We start from the raw sequence: 16,652 nt of genomic DNA, 5'->3' as shown, positions 1-16,652 counted from the left end.
TTCAAAAGTGTTGTTTTAGGTGGCTACTGACCCATACAATCCTAAGCTGCTATATGCTGCCGCTGACTTTGATAGTCTATAACGAAAACACACCTTATCTTACATTCATGGCCTGTGGATGACAAATTCAAGTGTATTTTAATTTTCCATTAATTGTCAGCCACTTACCAGAGTTAAGTCGAAGAGATTACCAAAAATTGTTACATAAGCTAACAGGGCAACTCTGCTAAATGTACCAAATTCTTGGTTTTCCTTTTTCCTCGGCGAGAACATCTATTCCTGGAATTTCCTTGTGAGGTAGCCATAACCTTCTCATCTACTGCAGGACCGTTGCTACAAAATCCAGAAATAATGTGCAGTGAGAACACCTGAATATCCTCATGACCTTACTGATACGAAATCAACTGGGTTGGACGTATATCTGCTTGGATGATTCTCTAATAGTGCTTACCCACTTAGTGGTGTGCACGCTATCAATGATAAAGGCGCGCCACAGCAGAGTGAAGGCAGGCACGTAGATTTTTGTTTTTCCTGGTCTTTCGCCAAGGCATTTACAGAAGGGGCGCATGGCATACTGCCACAAAAGTTGTATAACGATGCACATGTAAATATTGTCGGGAAAGATGATCTAACGCCCGAGAACCGAGAGTTGCCATCACAAAAAAGGAATCTAGCTTGATTGCTATGCGAGCGTGTGTACTTCAAGGGCTTCCTTATCATGTCTACATATCGTGCCCTTTCTTTTTTCGTAATCATCATCAGTTATGAAGATTACGAAAAAGAAAGTGCCCGATATTAGATATTATAAAGGAGCCTTGAATTACACCCATTCGAATATCACAGCCATCTGCCTGGGCTAGCGATAGCAACACCGCGTCCGACTCGTTTAAAGTGGCCGAAGCCTGTGGTAAACTTCCCAAATGACTTGTGTCCACCGATTTCACATGTCGATCAAGAAATCCATATTCCTGGAGTTAAAAAAACTAATGGAGTTCAACGTAATCTTTTACGTAAATCACTGAAAGGTAACACCTATTCACTCTGCCTGCTTTCCCGAGGGCCGCTGTTAACACTCCGGTTTCGTAATGATGGCTTGGTTTACCAGCAACTAACATTTATCCTATAAAATAATATAAAGTAGTGAATTACGTACAACATGATCCTGGGTCTTATCAAAAGAATTTATAAAGGGCTTAATATAAAATGGTTCCGACACTTAATGTTTTACCTTGTCCATGCAGGTCCAGATCAGAGTATGTTAGTAACTTTTCCGTGTTGTGTGGTTATCTTATCATGTAAATTTGGTAAGAATTAAGAGAAGTGCAACTGCGTTTAATTTTAATTATAGACCAATACACGCAAAGGAGAAAAAAGCTCCAGTTGTTTATGCTTAGAGCAAAAGTTTATTTTGGCATCTTTTGAAGTCCGTAAAGTACAGCTAAGGCTTCACGTTGAATCGCCGCAATTCTTTTATCCACCATCTGTTAAGCTTCGTGATGCATAAGTAACAGGGGCGCGTTGGATTCTCTACTTCTTGAATAAACACCACACAACCCAGGAAACAGGGGGCTGGCCATCCAACCACTAATTTGATTTCTGCTTTCATTGAGTAGTATAGGCAAAACACGGGGGCTTTTTCGGTTATCAATTCCTTGAATTTCCTTCTAAGCTGATTTCTCTGCTGTTGTCCCACCTCCACGTCTTCCTTTTTGTGTCAGGCTTCCTTAGGGGGCCAGTAAATGTTGTTAGATGAGCCCGTATTGTAACAAATATGTGATGCTACTCGAGAAATGATCGGAATTGAGCTTGATCATATGAAAAGGTGCCTCGAGAATGGCTTGATTCACCTTACCTTGGACTGGTCGAACACCCCATCAGCTGGAATAATAGGTCCTAGAATTTCAATTCGGACACTCTCATATTACATTTTCGTTGCATTCAGCCTGATCCCCGAGGTTCGCGAGGTATCCAACGTCGTCGCGTTAGTTTCCACCAGTTTTCTTCTGGGGTCGATCCATACACAACGATATCATCACAGTATAGTTTTCATCACACCAACCCAGTGTCCTTCATGCACAATGCTCATAACGCTTTGATGCGCCTCTGGAGCTGACGCCAACCCCCCAACGCAAATTGCAACCTTTTAAACTAGTAGAACCTTTCCAGCCCGCCATGGAAGAAGTACTCTCTCGTGACTTCTCTGGCAACCTTATTTGCCATACTCTTTCCTTGGTTCCAATGTTGAAAACATCTTTTCTCCACTGAGTTGACCGGAGCAGATCTTGGATCCGCGGAAAATCGGAAACCTTTCTCGTATGACAGCCGTATTCGCCTCTCTGAGATCTTCACAGATTCTCAGCTCACCATCTCTTGTCGTTGTAAACAATGTGCCTTGTGATAATGATAATATAATAACTTTCTATTATCGACCTTCGGAAAAAGATACAGTAAATTACATGTAAAATAAACATATATCAAAACGCATGAATTAAGATTTCAAAGGTACACTAAATAGGTTTTAACTATGATTATCTTTGAATTAGTCTTGTTGCTGTAGATATAAAGCACTCCTAATTCTTTTAGTTTTCCTGAGTCTTGTTATTTTTCCATTATTTTTTTGTGATTTGAGCCTAAGGCTATAGTTCCTATTTACCATGTGTAGTAATAAATACTTGATTAGTGTGTTCATCATTGTTTCAATGCTCTTTCGAGTTCTCTTGTCACATTAGGTACTGTGATCGTCTTTCATCTAATGATGCTAGGGTTGATCTAGCAGCATCCATGATGGCCAGACTCCTTGTTTTGTACTCTTTGGAGGTCATCTGCAAGGTATTGGGGCAGGCCCGCCCCAAACCGTTGACGCATATTCCAAGAGAGGAGGATTTTTAGAACACTAAAGGGTTCAGCCGACTTCCAATGGCATACCTGCTTTTCTGGTTTTTCGTAGATAGTAAATCCTGTTTTTTGCCTTTTTGACAGTTTTGTTCAATGTGGTATCTCCCCCATTGTATTTTGGTGCCAGACGCCGAGTAATTTAAATTTAAGTACTCTTTCTATATACACATCTTTGATATGCAGAGCGTCGGGTTGATTTGGCGATTTCTGGAAAGAGATCAACATATCAGTCGTCTTTGTTGGATTCAACATGATGTTGTTTATAGAGACCAGCTCCTGCAGACGTGTCCAAGACACTATTTGCAGTTTAGATTCACTACCTTTTGGGATACATTCAAACTCGGTACAGTCCCTCTGAATATTTACACATCATTCCTCTTCACGAAGTTCCTCTGGAATGAAATCATCAAAGTCGTCAATCACAATGTTAAATAGTAGCGGTGATATTACAGAGCCTTGTGGAACTCCTGCCGGACCTAGTACAACCCGAAGCTTTACTTGTTTGGGATCTACTTTCCAAGAAGATGATTGGATCCAGAGCCACAGATGTTTGAATGTCTTTCTTGATTTTAGTTTGGTAGATAGGATGGAACTATGTCAAAGGTTTTGCTGAAATCAATCAAGAGGAATGGGATCGTGCTTTTTCGACCCTCTGGTGTGTTTGTCAGTACAAGTAAACAAGATAGATAGCTAGATAGATAGATAGATAGGATAGATATTAGATATATAGTTTATTGACTGAATACATGGCAGCCCGTGAAGGCTGAATTACATATTCATAACACTATAATAGATAAATTACAAAACTAAGTATAAAGTGTTATTGCTTATAAATCCAATTAAAATTCAATGTTAAAGTCAATGGTCATTGTTTCTGTTAAGAACTGGATTTAAATAAATGTATTTTTGAAACGGTCGGTTTCCACGTTGGTATAGGAAAAAATAGCTGTTATGCCTACGCGAAAAGTATTGAATTGTTCTTGGGAGTGAGCAGCTTATTTAAACGGTTATCACTGACTTTTTACTATGGCGTCCGAACCATCTTATCGCAGATAGCTTCATTTATAAGTATTAATCTCAATTGAATACCAAAGAAAATATATAGCAGCGTTGTACCGCTATACATATGGCAGAATGATTGCCAATTCTCTTTTCTGGAGTGCGCTCCCAGGTCGATTTTCAAATACTTTTTAGTTGCATTTGTGGGAACACAGGTACTTGCGTAAGTTAGGATGGATTCTAACACATGTGGATATAGAATAGCAGAAGGTGCACTAAAGTGGCACTTTTGCCCTTTTTAGCTGTACCAGAAAATACAAAACTCGCTTGGCTGCTTTTTTGACTATCTAGACTATGATTGTTTCCAGCGAAAGATTATGTGTATATTGTTACGGCTCAAGCAACTTTGCACCTTTGAACGATTTCTAATTCCTGCTCCGTTGATAAGGATAGGTTGAACTCCGGGTGATTTCTTGGCGAAAGAAATTCGCAGCTCTTTACACACTTTTTGTCGCTGGTTTAGTTGAACTCTGTTTGTCGACAGACCACTGGATAACTTGATTGGTAATAAGTGTTTGACTTGCTTAAATTACCTTTTGGCAACAAAATCTCAGATATTGTCGTGTTCAATCAACATATTTCCAAGAGCTGATCTTTTAAAGAGCTGATTTCCAAGTCGTTGATCAGGACAAGGAACAACCATTGACGGCAGTTTTAGTTCCCATGAGGGACCCCCGACTGGCACAGGTGCCACACTCAGAGAAGCAGCCTATCAGATAATTTGATTCGCTGAGAACGGTCAGATTTAGAAAGCTCGATCAATCCAATTGATTGAATGTTATTCGGTAAATCTAATCTAACCCGAGACTTGCCTACCACAGATCGAGTGGTCTATGAGATCAAACAGCTTTTCGGGGGGGGGTAGATCGAAAAGTATCACTCTAGCTGTTTGCAAAAAAAGGCCATTTTCCATCATACATTGCTCCATCGCCCAGGTTGTGTACCATGTGTATTAAAGCTTGAGTTGGATTGATGACTTAGGAATAGCACCCATACTGGTTTGGATCTGAGAACTTTTAAGACAGCCGGCTGTCACATATCGGCCACGATACAATTTGAGCAATTTTCGTGAGAACATGAAGTTAAAGAGATGAGGTCTTAAGTATCTTTCTTTAAGTCATTTACTGGTTTCTTCTTCTGTAAATGGTGACACATTGGCAGAGTTTGCCACATGTTGAGGTAGACGTGTGTTTACAAAAGAGGCAACTTATTATCTTTACGAACTGGATAAACGCGAGGTTCAGCGTATTCACGTAGTAACCAATTAGGGTTATATGCATCTCAGGCACCCTGGCTCGCTGCCTTTGATTTGGATTGAGTTTCGACAACAACTTGTGTATACGGAGCTCCGATGTATCAGGGAATTTTCGATTGAAGAGATTTTTTCGTCAGTGGTGTAGTACGAGTCCCTGTGCGCGCTGGTGCAGACGATAACTCGTGTAGGAAGTTTCTTAAAAGGAGGCATCGTTGATTGCGGTTCGGCCCAGGTCATTGTGGAGAAAGTGCTTGAACATCCATGAGCCTGGACTTTGACATGATCAAATCGCTTTGAATGTTGCTGGGCTCCGCTTGTAGTCTTTTTAACTTGCCTTTCCACCAGCACCCTTGGGATTTTTTTCTCCTTCATATTCTTCAAACTTTAAATTACGCTTGTAGAAATTTGCTTTAACATACTTTCCTCTCGCGGTTTTAAACCAACGTTCCTGTACAGCTTGTATTGGCACTGTGATTTGGGGCCCTTATTATGGAAAGCTTTTGTGTCTATTTCAGAATTATGTGATTTTGAAATGCTGTGTCATCCACGGGGCGTCAGATGAACAAACGCGAAAACTTTCTTTGTGGAAGACTTGAGCTGGTATGAGAAGGTCAAGACCCGCGTGGACTGTTTCACACAACATGCTTAGCATGTCTTCGCAGCGTTCAAAGGAGGTAAACAGACTAGCCAATCCATACTGCTTAAGAATCTTCCCATTTCGGCTTTGCGGCTTGCTCGCATATCACGCTTGAATACTTTGTTGAGCGACTGCTAACACGAGTCCTTGGTTCTGCTGCTAGGGTATTATGGTCTGAAAGACTGAAAGGCGGAAAATGACGTGGATCCATCATAGAATTAATGTAAGTTGGTCAGTATCAAGTCGAGGATTGCGTCCTTTCTGGTTGGCTTTTGACGATTTGCTTAAGACGAAAGTGCTTCTTCAATGATTTAATGTCGAGGCGATTAAAGTCAACCGCAACAATAAGTGCACAGTTGGGAATTTCGACTCAGCAAAAGAGAGAGACCTGAACAAATGCTCGCGCATAGAGGAGTTCTCGGTCTCAGCCCAGTGAGGATGGTAAACTACAGCAACAATAAGGGATGAGAAACCTCTTGGCAGGCGGTTTGGCCGTAATTGTACCCACAAGACTTCGTGATCGTCACAAAAGAACAATTCTTGAAGTTGTTTGAATCTGGAACCGTTTTCTTTAATATAGAGGCAAACTCCGCCATGATCGTTCGACATTCGATCTCTCCGAATGATGGAATAACCAGGAATATCTACAACGGTGTTTGCGATGTTTGTTTCAGCCACGTTTCGGTAATAAAGGCGAGATCAACTTGAGTACGAAGGAGAAATTCTTGCACTTCCACTAACTTTGGTACAAAGACATTACGTTTGATACCATGATCTTTGGTGTATAAAAAACCGATCTCTGAGGAGTTTGATCTGAAGGATTTGGTCCCGAGGCCTGTACTACATCCCGCGAGAGCACTTGTAGATAGTTTACCACAGGTGAGTGAAAAGCGTTCCTGGCCAAGGTGTTAGCACTTCTAAAGGCTTTTGGCTTGCTTTTTCAACCGTTACATTATAACCTTAGTCTGCATTGTACCCCTGGTCTGCCGTCTTCATTTTACCTGGCCAACTCAGTCGAAAATCCAACTCGAATTCCAACTCGAAAATCCAACACGAAATCCTAACTCGATAATTAGTCTATCTCCCTGTGAATCACCAGCTTGACACATGGTCAACTCTAACTAACAGCTTGGAAAGCTTGAATTCCATTAAGGAGGCTCTAACCAGTTTTAACACGTTGAAGAGAAACTCTTCAGAAAGACTGACACTACAGACTGTATCAGGTAACAGCAATGTTATTTTACCATATGAAACACCGATTATTGCCGAATAAGAGGCGGTCATTGTTGAAAGGTTACCTTGGCAACCTGAAAGCCCAGCAAAAACACCATATATTTGGCTTTAGTTGCTCATATCTCAAAACAAAGTCGGGGACCCACATCTTTTATTGATAACAAAATGTTTTTATGCTCTTAGGCAAAATGATGTATACGCTGACGTGTGTGCTAGGCAAGTTTTCCTGAATATTGCTCATTTTGCCTTTTTCAGGGCACGAAAATCCTTTGGGACTTGAAAGCCCTGTTGGCTTTGTGTATGCACTGTGTACACTCCGACAGCAAGTATCTTATTGTTCTCTTTCAACTTGATCCCGTAAAAAAATGCGCTTGCTTGGTGTACAAATTACCAAGCTCATATTCCTCATTGTGGTTTGTGTCTTGGCGGTAGCTATTTTCTCAGGTAAGTTCCAATATTTCCTTAGAGTTCAATTTTTTTTAATGAAAGACCACCGCGATCTAAGAATAACAGAATCGATATTTAACAATTATTCTACGAGGGCGCGCTGGATAGGACAGTGACAGAAAACCAACGAGGCGCCCAAGTAGAGCAATTGTTTTATTAAAAACTCCATGGTGTTTCTGGGGTAGTATTGTCGACTGAAGTATATTGATTTCTGCCTCGGTCTATTTCCGTCCAAAACGGCTTTTGTCGGTCATATTTTTCAGAGCTGCAAAAATGTTTTCAGCACGCTTTATTGCTGACGCGTTCCTTGACCGTATTAGGTAACCAGGTATATGAACTGATAGCCTGTGTCCGGCGAGCCAATGAAAATGTTGGAAATCTCATATCCGTCGTTCAGTTTTTAATTCGAACCTAAGACCTGGGCAACACTGGTCGGATGCTCCACCGCCATCATTGAACTCCTAGAACTCCCGGGAAAATACAATCATTGAATAAGGAGGGGAGGGGGGGGGGGGTGGGGTGTAGAGAAGCAAAGAAGACGTCAAAAGCCCTAACCTTTCCAACGGTTTTGTCTATGATTGTATGAGAGTAGGAAATCTGCTTTGAACCCTTACAACTCTCGTGGTATTTATCATAGACAAAAAGTAGTCGGGAAGAGCTGTATTTCAACCCCGCTTCGGTTAAAGCGCAAAAGAAATAGTTTTAATTAATGGGAAATTGTTGTGTTATCTTCGAACATTGAATTGGGCGAAGGGGGAAGAAGAAGGAAAAACCCTTCAGTTTTGTACAACATTGAATAAGGGGGGGTGGGGAGAAATGCAAAGAAGACGTCAAAAGTGCTAACCTTCCCAACGGTTTTCTCTGATTGCAGGTTAACCTCAGTAGCTCCCCAAGGGAAACTAGGGGCTTGGGAACTAGGTCGAAGTTCCAGTAGCTCAGTGCACTGGGTGGAGCATCCGAACAGAGTTGGGGAGGTCGCAGTTTTGAATCCTGCCTTGGACTCTGATTTTTCGGTTGTTCTTTCCCACGTCGCTAGGCAACTAGTTTTTCATCCTTCCCACGGACGCATTACACCTTAAATATCTATATATGGTTTTCCCCTGACGTCACAATAGCCATGTTGGAGCACAGAACAACAGAGAAAAAAGTTTTTGGGGAATTTGACTCGCATTTAATGCAAAACATGAGTCATAATTTGCTATTGTTTTGTGCACGAGCATGTCCGTCTCATCACGTGGTTGAAAACTATCTGTAGTTGCATATATTTAGCAATTATTTGCCAATATTTACTGAGCCTGGGGCAAATAATTATTTTAGTATAATTTCAGAGCTGAACAACAAAGAAATCGATAGTTTGTTTAGCAAATCAGTTTTAAGGCCACCCTGATTGACAACAAGTTTGTTTTCTCGTAATGGCTTCCGTCTTGTTTCCTTGCCGACAATTACTAAATAAAACTTTGCAAATTAATTACGACTCTATTGTGCTACTTCACGAAACACGTATCAGACGCCCAAGCAGGCTATGGTGATGCTAGCTCTGGGAGAAGGCTGACTTACATTTGAAAAGTTTAATACCATACTTGGTTGCATTTTGCGTTGCCTTTATTTCCGAGATGTCCTCGTCGGCCGGCTACTGGCAGCCATTTTGTTTTGCTTTACATTCACCGCCTAGCGCGGTGAAAATAGCGTCATATAAGGAATCTCTCAGCCAATCAAATTGCTGGAAACTCTTTCTTCAGCTCTCAAGTTATACTAATTAACAATTATTCGCCGAGGGCGAAATAAATATTGATGATTGTTATGTACCTAGACTTTCACTCAACAAAACGAGCACTGTGATCGGTTGATTCTCGGTCACGAGCTCTTGGTCAAACTCAAATGTATCCGGACCTACGTTGTTGAAGGAAAAGTCTAACTATATAAGAAAGCACTTAATATACGGTCCCTCCAGAAACTAGTTAGTTTTGTTTTCCCTCTAGTCCTGATGTTTCCCTCGGAAATGAACTGTTTCCCTCGGGACCATACATTAAAGTGCCCCTAACCCTTCAACTTACTTTTTTGGGGGTAGATTTTGACATCTTTCAAGAACTCATTTTCGGAAAAAATTTTCACAAATGTTGAACCCTTATTTTTTTACGAGCGCTTGAAGTTAGTAAAATTTGTAATTTTCTGCGCTCTATAAGCCCCGCTGGACAAATTATTCTCTCGTGGGCTCCTTAGGAACAAGCCAATGAGAAGCGTCTGATGACACCGCGGCAAAATGAGTGCGCAGGCTTGAGCCACGCGCGAATCGTTTCCACGCGCGAGGGACTGGTACCAATTAAATTTGCAATAGAAACAACAGCGCGGCAAAATGGCGGCAATTTAAATTCTCTGTGTTTGTTTTCATTTTGCGATGATAAGGACAACACTACTTTGATAAGGTTTAAATTTTGAAGAGAGCTTCCTGAAAGACTAATCTTCCATGTGTCTTTTCAAACCAAAAACTATACTTCAAACCAGGAGAATTTTACCTTGCATTCGAGCGCTAGAGCAAAAATTTTATTAGTCGCGATGGTCTCTGCGTTGGTAAACCTCTGGGGGGCAAACTGTGCACTGAGAAGGAAAACGCCGGCTAAACATCTTTGCAAGGGCAGAATGATAATTCCTTCTGCGAAGATGGCTTATGTTGCTCCTGTTGAATGAGGAAATCCTCTGTTTGTTTCATTGGAATCATTTTAAAGTGAGAAATAAGCTTAAGTTCTTTTCATGCCCGCATCCCACTCATTCGGCAACTTGGATAAGTCACTTACCTGCCCTCCATTCTCATATTTTACAACACTAGTTACTTTTACATGAGCGAGGCAATAAAATAAAGAAAATAAGTCTTAATTTTAAGAGAGGATCGCAAAAAAGTTTTGAAACTAAGTATAAATTTGACTCCAATGCTACTTGATGTTTCCCTTTTACTTGGAGTTTGGCAGTGGTCCATCGTTGAAAATATTTTTTCAGTATTTTTCCTGCAGCTGGCTGGTAACTGTAATTTTTTTATCCAGCTTTGTCGATCACCTTGTAGAGCCTTACTGGGATGAGGGTGGGGAGACATGAGAATCATGATAATGAAACCATTCACCTGCATGTGTTTGGAAAATACTGATTTCACTTTTGCATGCATTGCACCAGCAAAAATCCAGCCTAATTTTGTGTAAAGATACTGAGAGAGGAATGTAATCATACATCCAGCAAGACAAAAGGCATTCTGCTTCATACTCTAACATTTTATTGTGCACAACTGATCCAGTTCACTACCCAATGATAGACCCACAATGGCTCTATCTGGACCCACAATGACTCTATCTGATTCCTTTTCAACAACACCAACCACAACAACTACTATGGTATGTGTTACCACAAAACACAATATACAGTAACTCAAATATCTCTCTAATTTTATTGTTGTAAGTACTGTATATTCATTATTAAGACTATTACAAGTAGGAGCATTCTCAGAAGTTAATATCCAAACCCATGCTCAGCAAGAGAAAGACTAGAATAACATACAGCTGTCTTTAATGAAAGTAAGACAGTTTACTTGAATTAAAAAACCAATTATATTTGCTTATTCAAACATTGACTTAAAAGGGGTGGCAAGTAAATAATTATCGTCCCTTTTCTAGACAATTTTGAAGAGCTGTTTGGAAACCATCTTGTATTAATCACTGACATGCTCACATCTGTGATGTTTAATTTGCAGTAATACTGTTGTCATCATGCAGGATCTCATGAAAAATGAGAGATAAATAACAACCCTGGCTTTTTTCATCACAAAACCAATAAAATATTCAATGCTGAAATCCTCATCGCAATCTCTGAAAACAATCTGGAACGTTGCTTGCCATGCATGGTTTGACCAGATCAGCACACACACACACTAGGAAGAAAGCACTGAAATAAGAATAAATGACATGTTTAAGAAACAACAGGAAACTGATCAAAGTAAAGCAATAATATTATTATTTCTTGGTCATTTTCATGCACAGATGTCACTTAAGATACTTGAAAAAAACATGGAAATCTGTGCCCTATTTGTAAAGATCCCTTTATAAAAAAACTAAACAACTGAACTGACTCCCTTAATAAGAGGTTTTGTCTAACAATGCAGGTAAAAACAGTTGCTCACATCTTGAAAGTAATGACAGTCAAAATGACAGCCAGCCAGATATCAACACAAGATTTCTTCAGGTCAGATGACTGGGACAATGAAATCAACAGAAATCTAGAGATCAATTAAATTTAATCATACCACAACCTAGTGTGTCCTGCAAAGCAACAAAGAGCTGGAAAGGAAAGAGCATCACCATCTACCATACAAACCATTGCTCTTGCTGTGGAGAACCAGGTCACAGAAAAATCCATGGCTCTCGTATCACATGTCAGAGGTTAAAACTTCTGTTGTGTCAAAACCCTTAGCGTTTTTAGAGGAATTGCCCTTAAGCGAAAAACATTAAACGAAAAATGTTGTCAGTTTAAAATTTACAACTTTTAGGTCTTCAACGGTGTGACCGAAACACGAGCAAACATGGTTTGGCAAAGATAACTTCCATGGAAACGACATAAACAAATAAATATATTTCATGCCTAAAATAAGCTTACCTCTTTTGACTTTCTCGTTGGAAACAACTCGGAACTACTGTTTAGTTTTTCTGTCGAGTCCATGTTGAGCGTGAGATCTTGATCAACAAAAGGTCCAATAGAACTTTTCCTTCACCGCCGAATAAACTCAAAAGCAAAGAGCTCAAAAGCTCGAATCAAATGAATCAAATGTCTTCGAAGCGGAGCATGCGCACTCATTTTGCCGCGGTGTCGCGTCTGATATCTAACACTTTTTTTTAGCTGTGACGTAAGAAAAGGACACCATTCCATAACATAAGAGTGCGAGTTCGAAGATTATTTGTGAAAACTTACAATTGGTCTGAAAATATGTCCTCTTCCAAAGAGTTTTCCGACTCAAGTACGGAAGAGTATCTTTCGGACGATTCGGAATGCCTGGATTTTCAAGAAATAGAGACGGAGCAACGAGAAAATCAAGAACTTTTATCAGAAAGTTCGACTGCCGACAAAGAATCAGACAGCGAATTGCAAGCCTGTATGGACGAGCCTCTCACTGATGAAGAATGGCTCAAAAATTAAAGACAACAAAAAGAAGAAAAAAACAAGCAAGAAGTTCTTACGAAGCGGCTAGCAGACGAAACCAGCGAACTTCAGCCGTCAGATCGCTATCAGAAGGAATCTTATGCATGCCGATTCCCTTCTGTTTATTGTTAGGTTGCTGCATCCATAAACCACGAACTTTTCAACCATTTTCTCTGTGTTCTCCGCTAATCTTCACACATCCCAACAACTCAAGCTTGCACGATGTCCTTTTTTTACGTCACGCTCGATACTTTGGCCGAGTGGGGGACTGATGCGAACGATAGGTGAAAAAATAATCAAGACCACCTCCACTTTCAGCGCTCGTAAAAAAAGCCCGGATTCAATATTTTTGAAATTTTTTTTCGAAAACAAGCTCTTGAAAGATGTCAAAATCTACCACAAAAATATAACTTGAAGGGTTAGGGGCACTCTAAGTGTATAATTTTTACCGAGACGTTGACGTGGTAACTATTCCCCAGTATTCAGTGAACCTGAGGCGAATAACTGTTTTAGTATAATTTTCAGCGGTAAATATCAAGAAAGTGCAAAACAAAGTGCTAAAACACGATTAAAAAAGAAATGAAAAGTACTTGCTTAGGTTAGCAGCCGCGCCTCCAAAACGTTATGTTCACCGAATAGAGCGGTGAATAAAACACCGAACTATTACATTCACCACTGAAAATTATACTAATTAACAATTATTCCATGAGCCCGCGTTGGATACGAGATGGTAAATAGCCAACGAAGCGCGTAGCGCCGAGTTGGCTATTACCAATCTCGTATCCAACAAGGCCGAATGGAATTATTGTTTTATTAAATTCTCAACCTGCGGTTTTGCTAAGTTTTATTTTAGTTGAAGAAACGACCGGAAAGTGACGCGAATTCCCAGCGCTAAACCGTTAATGCTGAGAGATATTTGCCGAATTTATTTCCATATGAGGTCAAACGCATTTATAATTGCTGATAACCGAGATTCAGTGAACCAATCAGAAAGCAAGAATTACATTATCCGAGGTAATGGATATTAATCATTTCCGCGCTGCCCAATTTTTCGGCCATGCAGTTTCACGTTGACAGCAAGTGACATACAATACTCAATGAGGGATAGAGGTCCATTCAAGAGAGAAGATTAAACGTAAATAATGCTTTAACAGAAGGCATGAGCACTTTCAATAAACATTTGTAAAACGAAACCACAAGACTGCAAAAAAGCGTGCTTATTCTGGGACAGAGGATTACCCCAGGTTGCGAAAGTCCTCTTAAGTCATCACGGAACCATAAAATAACTTGTTAATGCTCCTGATATTTTTAAGGGGAAGGAGGAGCGGGAATGCCGTTTGAAAAGACTGACGCAATTCATCTCTTTCAGACAAATTAGTTTCCCTGGTACAACATTCCTGTCTTTGTCCTTTCCAGTATTTTTAAAACAAAACCATTGTGCCTATTTTATAGCAAGCAGTTTTTCTTTAATTTAGTGAAAGTTTAGCTTTAAATATTCGCTTTTTCAGAGCTCGCTTCAAAATTCAGCAGAGCACCAATGCCAACCCTGCAAACGGTAAGTTTGGTAACCGCGAACTACCAATTCAGTTTTTCAACAAATGTCCTAGAATTATTTTGTCTCTTTGTTGCTTAGCTGAATCTGTGTTTCAGACAGCTTTGTTAACAACTTTGTTTTCTTTGCAGCTGGCGATCACATGATACAAAAACCGCCATTGTGCACTGGGACATCCAAAACCATGCAACGTCAATTAAATTTTATTTGTTTTAGATGCCGCAGTAGGCAGTGTGCTCTCCAGTATAGCAGTTATTGTACCATGTGATCGCCAGCTGCAAAGAACCTATTTTACCCCACTCGATCTGTTTGTCCCTGTAGTGTGTACAGCTGATAAGCAGAGCCTGGTATTAGTAGTTAGCAAGTAGTCTTTCCCTTGCGAAAGGAGAGCTTCGGAGAAGATTCTGGCGGCAAGAAAATTATCAGTGTCGACATCCAATTTTTTCTTTCTCGTAACTAAGAGAAGTACATTGACTCCCGTTTCGACAACCTGAGCGGAGGTAACCTTCAGAGTTAAATAATTTGTGTAACGTCAGTAGGTGGTATAAATATTCTGATTGTAGATGTGATTGGTCAACGAAGTTGTGACTGTCAGTTAAGCCTGTCATTGGCTGTGAAGACCTCTAAACAGTGATCTGTCTTAGTCTAATGAAAGGGTAGTTTCTAAAGAAACTGTGGTGCTGCGTCGGTGGGGAAGTAGTATACAACACCTTCGCGATGTTGAGAAGAATGACAAGGATGCATCCAAGCCAGTCGCTCGCCATTTTAATCTGCCTAACCACTCCAAAAAAACACATGGCTATCTGCGGCCTTTCCCTACATCTAGGTACGACGGAAGAAGAATCTGGAACAAAAATTCATCTTTCAAATCGGCACCCTTAATCCTCACGGTATTAACGAACGCTTTTCATTTAACTAATATATTCCTATTTTTCACGTTGCCATGTTACCACCAATAGCGTAGCTCCTACTCTACTATAAAAACTACACGTAACCCATAATCCCTCGATTCGCTCTGACGAAGGGCTAACGCTCGAAACGTCAGCTTTTAGAATCTCTGTACGGTGGCCAATTTACATTATCAACTCCGTTGATAAAACCAAATTTTTGTCTTAGTCTAATGGCTGAAAGCGTATTGTTGGTAAAATTGGTCGGCATGCTGCGACAAAGAAACTATATGTTCCAAGCTCTTTCAATATTCTTCGATCATGATCCCCGAATATTACAACCCAATTTTTGTACAATGCAATCGGCCCGCACAGTTGGCAACGGTTCAAAGTACGAATTTCTCGAATAAGCAACGTAATGACAAATTGTTAATGTTAAACACGAGCGCGAGTAACGCGCTGTAATATGGTGAATTATTCAGTGTTATTAAAATAAGTCCGCCAGTCGTTGTTGTCGATAAGTCGCTTGTAGGGGGACGGAAAGGGACGGGAAGAGGTGTTATTCCTGACCAAGAGTGAATTAGGTAAGAGTAACAAATCTACTTTACGCGCGAAAACAACAATGACTGGGCCGCCTCTTTAAGTAATCGTGAGAAGAGTGTCACGCGTGTACATGTCTGCTTCTGTCATTTTTTTTTCAGGGACATGACAACTAATTTGCGACTGTGCTGGGAGCACATCAGGGCCATAGGAACACTCTTACCTACTTCTCTCTTGTCCTGATCTAGCTGGTGTCTGCCTTGTGTCGTTTTTTGTCTTAAGCACCGCGCACCGGTGGCTCAATTGGTTTCAAAAGCACCGGGCCGGTATTGACTCCGGCCGGACCAATATACAGGGTCTTAAAATAGCTGAGGATAAAGTGCTGCCTTTTAGATAATGAAATCTGCAAATGGTTAGACTTTCAAGTCTTCTCGGATAAGGACTATAACCCGTAGGGACCGTCCCACAACCTTTCCTGTTAATCAACATTGTGGGACGGTTACAGAGCCCACACAATGTTCTTAAAGAGTAGCGGGGAGACCCCGGTAATGTGGTTTGTCCTCCTTTGGCATACATGCGTTGGTTGGGTGACATCAAGTATAGACTGATAGTGGCAGCCACAGGCGCCTTTACAAGCTGACGTTTGATCTTACCCTAGGGAGAGAATTGTAACCGCTTTGGCCTGACTTTGTCATATGTTCGGTATATATATTGAGCACGTTATAGTCGCGCCAGTTTTCAGTTGTGTCTTCATGCAGTGTTGTTCGTTTGTTTTTGAAGAGTATAAACAGTGATTGTTGCGACTGCTAACAGTCTTCACAACCAGTCGCATCAGGCTTAACCGAGAGTCGACCAATAACATCATGACTTTGTTGACCAATTACATCTACGACCAGAGTATATTTTACTAGTCTGAAGTGTCAGCCGTCTCCTCGCCTCCCCTGCCAAACGGGCGAGGCGGGCACCAGGCTCAAT

The 16,652-nt window shown here is 40.7% G+C and overlaps 1 protein-coding gene across 4 annotated transcripts in view; it reads left to right on the top strand.

Moving 5' to 3' along the window:
* The window catches only part of LOC138023155 (carbohydrate sulfotransferase 11-like), a 44,535-nt gene that overhangs the window by 15,140 nt on the left and 12,743 nt on the right, over positions 1-16,652 (top strand). For 2 of the 4 annotated variants that reach the window (XM_068870199.1, XM_068870179.1), the window contains exons 1-2: positions 7,339-7,523; positions 14,207-14,253. In XM_068870199.1, the coding sequence (XP_068726300.1) occupies positions 7,445-7,523; positions 14,207-14,253 (126 nt within the window). In that variant the 5' untranslated portion in view covers positions 7,339-7,444. Of the gene's footprint in view, positions 1-7,338; positions 7,524-14,206; positions 14,254-16,652 lie in introns of those variants that run through there. The other 2 variants (XM_068870192.1, XM_068870186.1) reach the window with 1 other exon arrangement.

This window comes from Montipora capricornis, chromosome 2 (genome assembly GCF_036669925.1).
Source record: "Montipora capricornis isolate CH-2021 chromosome 2, ASM3666992v2, whole genome shotgun sequence".
In the NCBI taxonomy this organism is placed as follows: domain Eukaryota; kingdom Metazoa; phylum Cnidaria; class Anthozoa; order Scleractinia; family Acroporidae; genus Montipora; species Montipora capricornis.
The sequence above is the reverse complement of the archived record's forward strand: the minus strand, read 5'-3'. Positions and strand labels throughout refer to the sequence as shown.